Raw genomic sequence first — 10,095 nt, forward strand, 5'->3', positions numbered from 1 at the left:
ATCAAATACATGATGCTGCCCACTGCATTCGCATATGGCACCTTCTTCATGTATGTTGCTTCTTCCTTCGTCTGAGGTGAATGCTGATGAGAAAATTTGAAATGTTGGGCCATGGGTGTCAACACTGCCTTGGACTGATTCATGTTGAACGTCTTCAGCACCTTAGCTACATAGCTCCTCTGATCCATATGCAACACTCCCTGGACCCTGTCCCTCGTGATCTACATCCCCAGAATCTTACTTGCAGCACCCAAATTCTTCATTTCAAATTCTCTTTCCAATAGCACTTTAACTTCCTCAATGTCTACCTTGCATTTGGATGCAATCATCATATCATCTACATACAGTAGAAGATATGCGACAGCCCCGTCCAGTGCAACCTTTGAGTAGACGCAGTTGTCATACTCACTCCTTCTGAAACTAATCCCCTCAATGAACGTATCAAAATGTTTGTACCATTGTCATGGAGATTTCTTAAGGCCATAAAGAGACTTCTTCAACAAACACACCTTGTCGTCTATGCCCTCCTCTATGAAGCCTTAGTTGCATCATGTGGATCTCCTCGTCTAGTTCTCCATGCATAAAAGCTATATTTACATCCAATTGCTCCAACTCCATGTCTTGCTGGACAGCCAAGGCTAGCACCATCTTGATTGATGAGTGTTTCACAAGAAGCGAGAATATCTCATTCTAATCGACACCCTCCCTTTGTGTAAACCCTCGTGCCACTAATTGTTCCTTGTACCTAGCTTTTTCCACTCATGGAATCTCCTCCTTCAACTTGTACAACCATATACAATTAACGAGCTTGGACATCTTTGGCTTGTCTACTAGTGCTCAAGTGCCATTCTTATGCAACGAGTCTATTTCTTCTTGCATAGAAGTCGTCTACCACTTGGAGTGCTTGTTATTCAAGCGTCCACATAGCTCTTCGGCTCGCTCCCTTCAATGTCCTCAGCAACATTGAGCGCGAATGCAACCATGTAAACATACCCAAACCGGTTTAGTGTGTTACTGACCCTTCTTTCCCTATATCGTTATAAGAGATAATCCTACAAGTTTGAACGCATGATGTCAGCCTCTTGTTCCTCCCCTTGCATCATGACTTTGGCACTAGGCGACCCGTGCTCTAGACGCTCCACTTCAGCACCTATTGACCCAAGTAGTGGATGACCCCCTCCTGCACTGGACGATCTTGCACCAAACTCCACTTCCAATTGGACACTCTCCTACGTCCACACTACCTTCCCTTTACTTGAATCCTCCTTCAAGTGATACATTTTAGACTCCTTGAACACGACATCCCTGCTTATCAAGACGCGAGGATGCCCCTTCTCCATGCACCATAACTTATACCCATTCACTCCTTGTGGGTACCCCAGAAACATGCACTTCAAGGCCCTCGGCTCAAGCTTGCCTTGTCTGATGTAAGCATATGCCACACACCCAAAAACTCTCAAATTCACAAGGTTGGGTGGATGACCACTTCACATCTCTTCAAGAGTCACCATGTTGGTGGCAGTGGACAGACACCTATTGATGAGGTAACAGACTGTCATCACAGCCTCACTCCAAAAATGCCCCGAACAATTATTGTTAGACAACAAGCATCTGACTCTTTCCATAATCGTCTGGTTCATCCTCTTTGCAAGTCCAATTTGATTAGGTGTTCCCTTGACCATTCTATGCCTTTCAATCCCATTCCTTTTACAGAACTAATTAAATTCATTAGAACAAAACTCCAAACCATTGTCAGTCCTCAACTTCTTGACCTTTATGCTGGTTTGAGTTTCAACCAACACCTTCCACTCTTTGAACTTAGCAAAGACTTCATCCTTAATCTTAAGGATGAAAACCCATACCTTCCTCGAAAAATCATCAATGATGGATAGGAAGTACCTTGCTCCACTGTGTGAAAGAACAGTCACAGACCCCCATAGATTGTTATGGACGTAGTCCAGAGTCCCCTTCGAATGGTGTGCAGCAACAGGAAACTTCAACCTCTTGGCCTTGTCGTAGATGCAGTGCTCACAAAACTCCAATGCATCTAGACTCTCCTTTCCAATCAACTTCTGCTTTTTGAGTTCCCTCAGACCTCCCTCACTAATGTGACCAAGTCTCTTATGCCATAGACTTGCCTAAGAGTGCATCTGTGCAGTCACACTAACAGCACTAGACGATGCAATGCTGGATGATGTTGTGTTTCCTTCTAGGAGATACAAGCCATGCACTAATCTCCCCTTCAGGAACACTAAGGACCCCTTCATGACCATCAGGACTCCCCTTTAGCCTTACATGTGTGCCTCTGCAACATACCAAGAGAAAAATAATTTCTTTTCAAGTCAAGCACATGCCTCACCTCCTTTAGCGTCCCAATGGTGCCGTCTACAAGCCTCAACTCTACAACTCCAATCCCAACCACCTTGCAGACTTTATTGTCACCCAAAAGAACCTAGCCTCTATTGCATTCTTCATACGAATAAAACTAGTTCTTCTCAGGGTACATGTGGAATGAGCACCCAGAGTCTAGCACCCATTCTGGCTTTATCTTCACATTTGAAACACACATGATGTTTGTGTTGTCATACCCTTCTATGGCCATGTCCGCATCACCATTCTGACTCTTTTGATTTCCCTCCTTCTTTTTCCTTATGTATGGGCAATCTTTCTTGAGATGCTCCTCACTCCCACACACAAAGCACCTTCTTTTCCTTCCATCATGAGACTTCGATCTTGATCCCTTCTTGTTCTTGTGATCCTTCTCTCTGTTCTATCCCTTGTGTACAATCCTTCAACGTCCTAATAGCCACCTCCCTCTAATTTCTTCTTCAACTTCTTCAAAAACAGGGCAGCCTTCACCTCATCCAATGACAGCGAGTCCCTACCATATATGAGCATGTCTAATAAGCTATCATGCTGACTTGGTAATGATATAAGCAGCAACAACAACACTTGATCCTCATCATCCACCTTGATTTCAATATTCTCCAGATCAAGAATGATCGTATTGAAATCATCCAAGTGATCCTCAAAGGATTTACCCGATGGCATCTTGAACGTGTACAACCTTTGATTCAAGAACGACCTATTGGCCAAAGATTTGGTCATATATAGGCTTTCTAGCTTGAGCTACATCGCCGTAGCAGATTTTTCCTTTGATATTTCCCTTAGAACCTTGTCACCCTAGGAAAGAATCAAAGCACTGTGTGCCTTGTCAAGCAACTCTTTTTTCTCACTCTCCGACAAATGCGCTAGGAGGTTATTCCCATCAAGAGCAGCATCCAACCCTTGATGAACTAGCAACACCCTCATCTTTATCCTCCACAGGCTGAAATCATTCTTATCTATGAACTTCTCGATATCGAACTTCGCAGAACCTATTCTTTGATGTGAAACCTTCGTCAAACAATCAGGAACTTGTTTCAAAGATCAAAGAATGCCTCTAAGGACCAACTCCAACTTGAGCTCTGATACCAATCTGTTACAAAAAATAGAGCCTATGAACACTCGAGATGGACGCAACAAACGAAAGAGAAAATGAGAAAATGAGAGTAAAGAGACAACAAGTAATTCTAAGCAAAAGAGGGACTCATGCATTAATCGATCATGAATGTACAAGAGTTGATAAATACAATGTATTTATACCTACAGACTCTAACAGAAGACGGTTATTTCTGTTATGGAGGTTATCATAGAAATTAACCAACTAACTGAATACAATTTCCCTTGCTTGCCCCGGTCATCCAAACCCTATAGGACGACACCTGCCTAGGTCCTCCAATCCTTGATCATCCAGCCACACACAATAATAGCTATAATTTCTTATCATTGATACATAGCTGAAACAAACAACAATGAGAGACATAAAGAATATGGCATATTGTGTCTACAGTAATTAACCATGTTGTAGAAGCATCTTCCTCCAATGGACCCTCAACAAGGAGCCTTTGCACAGTAGCATTAGCCTAATAAGAATATCAAGGTTAGAGCACTAAATGTACCTTAAAATAATCAGTACAGGAGGAGGAGTTCAAATTGCTTGTTGGTACAACCTCTCAACTTTATGATATGTTTTTCTACTACTTTATTTATTTAGCTTTTAGAGAAATTTCTAGAAAGGCATGTGACAACCTGAAATCATTCAGCATATTCATTCACAACAATCAAATGCAGAGACCTTAAATAAGTTTCATATTCTTCAAATATAACTATTGTTACAAATCAAGCAAAAAAGTAAAGGCATGATCTTGTGTTCAACTGCCTCTCATGCTCAACGGTGCGCTTGTTTAAGGATATATTAAAATTCATAATGAACTTGTGACAAAAGAAGTTTAGGAAGATTGAAACTGCAGTGTAACATGAAATAAGCTAAAATAGATTTTCCACCCACTAAGAGACAATTAGAGATTTCACCCCACCCCATCTCCACTCCTGACCCTACTTTTTACCTTCTCATTTTTTCATCTCAAATAAGCAAACCCTAAGTGTTTACACAGGATACCAACATTCTTAAATCTTTTAGTATTATGGAGATAATGCACAATGATTTACCATCCACAGGATACCTATAACTGTTAAATGCACAACATTTACTATCTAGACAAAGACTCCAATGAAGACTAATTTATCAATAAAAGAAACCAATTCAATTGTTTTTAAAAGGAAAATGGACAACACAACAGTACCCCAAGGATTTCACAGAGTCAAATAAGAACTCTGAGAAGATTGATGGAGTCAATCATGTCAAGAACAACCAACACAAATCACAACTATTCTTCGAGTGTAATTCTTAATTTCTTAACCAGATATCCCACAGAATCCTAAGAAGAAGTGATTGTATTGTAAGATTTGTATCCACGTAATTAAAAAAAATGAAAACAAGAAACCGATACCTTTGCCTTAGCTAATGCCATGACCAAATCTTCTGGCTTTTCTCTCCTAATACCTCTCTCATCAATATCTGCAATCTAAATTACAGGCCAAGCCAAGCTCTTTCAAAATTATGGTAACAAAACGAAAGCAATTGCATTATAACACTAACACATACCATTATTGTGAACTCATATCCCATCTCAGCAAGAATCACTCTACAAGCCTTTGAAAAAGAGCCCAAAATTATCTATTGAAAAATAATAAACTTAGAGATTGCATCAATTGCTTTATCTTTTTCAGTTACTTAAAAAAAGACAAGGCAAAACAAAACAAAACAGGGTAGTTGTCGATTACATGGAAGGACATTGCAATGTGAAATTATTATAAGAATGTAATAAAGCATCCATTAAGGAGTTGCAAGATATAAAAACAGAGTTCATACAATTTATTTTGTTATTTATTTATGAATAATAATAACAATTATAAGGTATGGCTTAAGTGAAATAAATTTTGCACCGTTTATGGGTAGGTAGATACATGATTTGAAATGAATTAAACAGAAAATGCCCCAAACCTTGAAGGGTGGATTTTTTTGTAGCCATTTCCATGAAAGCATGATTTTCAAGCTCTTATTAGTTATTTGTATACCTCAAATTACTCATCATACACAATCCACTTCTTGTATATCCATATTCTCAGTTTTCCCTTTCCACATTTGGCCTTCAACTTCAATTTATTGTTCACTGATAAACAAAATAAAGAATTTTTTTATTACCTATACATGCTTCATCAAATTGAACCATACAAGACCCAATGCAATTATTAGCAGCCACAAAAAATCCTTCCCCTCCTTTCAAAGCCTTGTCAAATGCCTCCTTGAATTTATCTAAAGTTCTAGATCTTATATGTCTCAGCACAAATTGGAATGCTGGTTGGACAAGCTAACCAATTGAAAAGGTGTTAAGCACCACTACAAACCTCACAATTCTATAAATGTGGTATTCTATAACTGAGCCACTACAAAGTACAAATATAGATGTCATATAAATTGAACTATACACACTCTGAAAAACAAGTATCAAGGAGTGAACTGAGCTTTTTCCCAAATCCAGGAATAGGGTCAAATTGCACAACCTCTTCCAATTGACACCAATCCTAAGTGGTAATTGGAAGATATACCCACAAAACAAACCAAGCACATTAATAATTTAAGGAGACCAAACAAGAATCTAGGAAATAATCAATCTTCACATTCTGTTCACGTTCAAAATACATACCTGAAAGCCAAACATGGCTCTAAGCCAATCAAGCGTGTCTAAATCTCCTATTTTCTGCCTTTGTTGCTCAAATGAATTAGGCCAGTTCAAGCCACGAGTATTCCAAAGTGTAGAAATAGTATCCTTAATCTAATAGCAAAGAAAGCCTTAATCTCGCCTTTTTCATGTCACTAAAATCCTTCATTGTCGGAGACCCTGGCGGCTTCCTCGGCCTTCGAACCACCACCGGCGGAAACTTCCTAGTCGTGGAATTCGACGCCCCGATGGACGTGGAATTCAATGATGTGAACGGAAACCATGCTAGATTGGACCTAAATAGCGTCGTTTTAATGCAAGTTAGTAACTTGGCAGACATCAGAGTGGATCTCAAAAGCGGTGACTCGGTGAACACATGGATCGAGTACGACGGAAACACCAAAGGGTTGCGCATTTGGGTCTCGTACTAGAACATTCAGCCAAAAGATCTAATTTTGAAGGTGGATCTCAATGTGGATATGTACGTTAATGATTTCATGTATGTGGGGTTTCTTGGGTCAACTCAAGGTAGCACCATGGTTCACAGTGTTGATTAGTGCATGGCTAAGGAGGCGGCGAGGTCGACAATGATTACACAATGGTCCTGTGATTCAAGCATGGCTGACGGGAGGGGGAAGCAAGAGAATGTGGTGGTGTCATGGTTAGGATTTGTGAGTGTGTGGGTGTGGGCACATACTGCTGGGTCTCGCGAGAGTGAAAGGGAAAAGTGCTTTAAAGCCCGAAATGACAATCATTCACTTTATAAAACCGTCTTAGAATGTCAATCTTCTAAGACGGTTTTTATAAAACCAAAAACCGTCTTCGTTGAATAATCTTGTATTTACAAAATTGTCACCGCGTGACATTTTAAGAAGATTCTGCATAACTGTTTTAGAATGTGCGTCATAAAAAACATTTTTTTTAGTAGTGATTCAGTTTCAGAGTACATTTGTTGAGATTCATGGCCTCTCTTCCTCCAGAGGAAAAGGTGATTCTTGTTGGTCACAGTCTTGGTAGGCTGGGCTATCAGCATCTATTTCCATGGAAAAGTACCCTGAGAAAATCTATGTTGTTGTTTTCCGCACGACCACTTATGTCTCTCAAAATCTCACTTAGCCAGTTTTTCTTCAAGAGGTACTCTTCCCACTTGTCACATATATTGATTTTCATTTGTAGGATCAAAGATAAATATCACGAAGTTATCACAACTCACGCACTTGTTCAACAAACTGAGTTAGACCCTCTTAATACTAGTCACACATTTACAACCAAATAAGATGAAATGTTAATGTGTAATTAACTTAGTTGATTAATCCATTTTCAGATTGCAGCTTGATTTAATCCATGTACATGTGTAGAAACAGTATTTTCAAGGAGTGTCCCACATTTTGTAAAAATTTGTCTATTTTATTTTTTAATGTAAAAAAGAAATGTAATGGAAAATGACTAATGCTATGTAAAATTAGGACTAAGTGAATGTTTTATAAGATTAGAGGTTAAAATAATTGATCTTAGATATTAAAATGGTTTTCACTATGAAAAAAATTGTAACTTTTATTATGTTTAAGTTATGTATTTGTCCTGAGTATGAATTCACTATGAACAGAACAACATGTAACTTGGAATTCAACTGAACATTCTAAAATGCACAAGTGATAGCTATACTGGCCGAAACCAAAAAGGAGCAAACTAATTTTAACCCTACTTTAAATTGTGCTAGTAAAAATGGCTAATGTGTTTGTAGTTGAAATGACTACCATCTATCATTTTGTTATTTGTCATTTTGTATGCTTCAAATGTCAATAAGATTGATAGCCAGATTATTTGCCATTATTTGTGCAGATTTATTAACCCTTTAAACCAATATATCTTGTATAATTGTATAGTTGTAATTGTGTAATTATACCCTTAATTACTTAGCCTAGCTATAGGTTACCATATATAGTTTTTTAGCAAAATTCAAGGCTAGAAATCAGATTGTATCATATCATTTAAATGAGAATTCTCCAGAGGAGAGCACACAGTTTTCATCCTAATTTTCCCTAAGTTTAACATGGTATCAGTCTAGGTTTCAATCCCAACCTGGTTTTTTTTTCGCAGCGCTACCAGTCTTTGAGTTCCCAGATTACTGTTCATGCATGGTATTGTTCACATGCGTACTCTTCACATGGCACTACTCATGCGGTATTGTTCACGCGGTGCTGTTCTTTATTTCTCAAGTTTCTTGTTTTTTCTCCTCCTGTGATCTTTTTTCTCAACATCATGTCTACTAAAAAATATGATGTCCTCTTTGTTTGTCTTAATGGAAAAAACTACTCTACCTGGGCATTCCAGTTCCAGATCTTTGTCAAAGGCAGGGAGCTTTGGGGTCATGTTGAAGGAACTGATTCTGCTCTTGACAAAACCATGCACAAGGAGGCACATGCCAAATGGGAGGTCAAACATGCACAGGTCATGACTTGGATCATAGGCTCTGTTGAGCCTAATATCGTCCTCAATCTCATGCCCTTCAACATTGCAACAAAGATATTGGAATACCTAAAGAAAATTTATAACTAAAACAACACTGCTCACAGGTTTTAGCTTTAACATGAAATTGTCATTTTTCAACAGGATAGTCTCTCAATTTCTGATTTTTATTTTCATTTCATGAATCTTTGGGCTGAATATACTTATATGGTCTATAAAGATTTGTCAACTGAAGGACAATTTGCAGTCCAAAACGTTCATGACACCACAAAACGAGATCAATTTCTTGTGAAATTGAGATTTAATTTTGAGGGCATTCGAACCAACCTAATGAATAGAGCTATTGTCCCTTCCTTGGATGAATGCCTAAATGAACTACTTCATGAAGAACAACGTCTCCTCACTTAGACAAACATGGAACAACATAAATTTGCATCCCTTCCTGTGGCATATGCAGTACAAGGCAAACCTTGAGGATGAGACATGAGTATTGTCCAATGTTTCTACTGCAAAGGCCATAGACATTTTGCTTCCCATTGTCCTAATTTTTTTTTTTCAATTACTGCAAAAAAGAAGGTCATGTCATAAAAGAATGTCGAATCAGACCACCATGAAGAAATGCAACAGCCTTCGCTGCAACTGATCCCTCTTCTACTACTCCTGTTTATGGGGATCAGAATCTGCCTGCTCCAATGCCAACTTTAACCCCTAAAATGGTTCAACAAATGATCGTTTTAGCATTTTCTGCTTTGGGTCTTTCAAGTAAAGCTTCTTTACCTAGCTCTCCTTGATATTTTGACTCTGGTGCAACCAATCATATGACCAACAATGTTGCTACACTTACCAATGTAACAAATTACTCTGGTAATTTGCAAATACACACTGCAGATGGAAACAATTTACCTATCACAACAATTGGTGATATTTCCTCATCTCTTACCAATGTTTATGTTTCCCCTGATCTCACAAGTAACCTTATTTCAATTGGTTAATTAGTTGATAATGATTGTAAAGTTGACTTCTCAAAATCTGGTTGTCTTGTGCAGGATCAACACTCAGGGAAGATGATCGCGAATGGGCCTAAAGTTAGACGTCTTTTTCCTCTTTATTCATCGTTGTCACCATGTTTTTTTTTCTGCCTTTTATTTCTTGTAATTCTACAACTGATAATTTCCAATTATGGCATAAACTTCCCTGTCACCCAAATTCCAATGTACTTCATGAATTGATGAAATCCAGAGTTATTGGCAATAAAGATTCCCCATCTTTTAGTGTTGTTCAATTTGATTGCAATTCTTGTAAACTTAGTAAAAGTAAAATTCTACCATTTCCAGTTCATCAATCAAAGGTAAATCAGCCTTTTGACATAATTCATAGTGATTTATGGGGAATTGCACCTATAATAACTCATGAACATTATAGATATTTTATCACTTTTATTGATGACTATAGTCGTTTTACA

At 38.3% G+C, this 10,095-nt stretch overlaps 1 protein-coding gene across 1 annotated transcript; it reads right to left on the reverse strand.

Moving 5' to 3' along the window:
- Positions 1-3,183: 3,183 nt before the first annotated feature.
- On the reverse strand, positions 3,184-6,164 carry LOC102668099 (uncharacterized). Its single transcript, XM_026128021.1, has 5 exons — positions 6,150-6,164; positions 5,048-5,119; positions 4,893-4,967; positions 3,891-3,965; positions 3,184-3,396 (listed from the first exon to the last, which is right to left on the reverse strand). The coding sequence occupies exons 1-5, from the start codon at positions 6,162-6,164 to the stop codon at positions 3,184-3,186; spliced, it is 450 nt and encodes a 149-aa protein (XP_025983806.1).
- Positions 6,165-10,095: the final 3,931 nt, after the last annotated feature.

This window comes from Glycine max, chromosome 3, assembly GCF_000004515.6.
Source record: "Glycine max cultivar Williams 82 chromosome 3, Glycine_max_v4.0, whole genome shotgun sequence".
Lineage (NCBI taxonomy): Eukaryota > Viridiplantae > Streptophyta > Magnoliopsida > Fabales > Fabaceae > Glycine > Glycine max.

Bases quoted from the DNA above. Each gene is read 5' to 3' on its own strand.
- LOC102668099 (XM_026128021.1), bottom strand. The intron at 4,968-5,047 runs GTATGTGTTAGT...CCTGTAATTTAG, and splicing joins GATATGAGTTCACAATAATG to ATTGCAGATATTGATGAGAG. The intron at 3,397-3,890 runs GTAGACACAATA...TGTTTGACGAAG, and splicing joins CTACAACATGGTTAATTACT to GTTTCACATCAAAGAATAGG.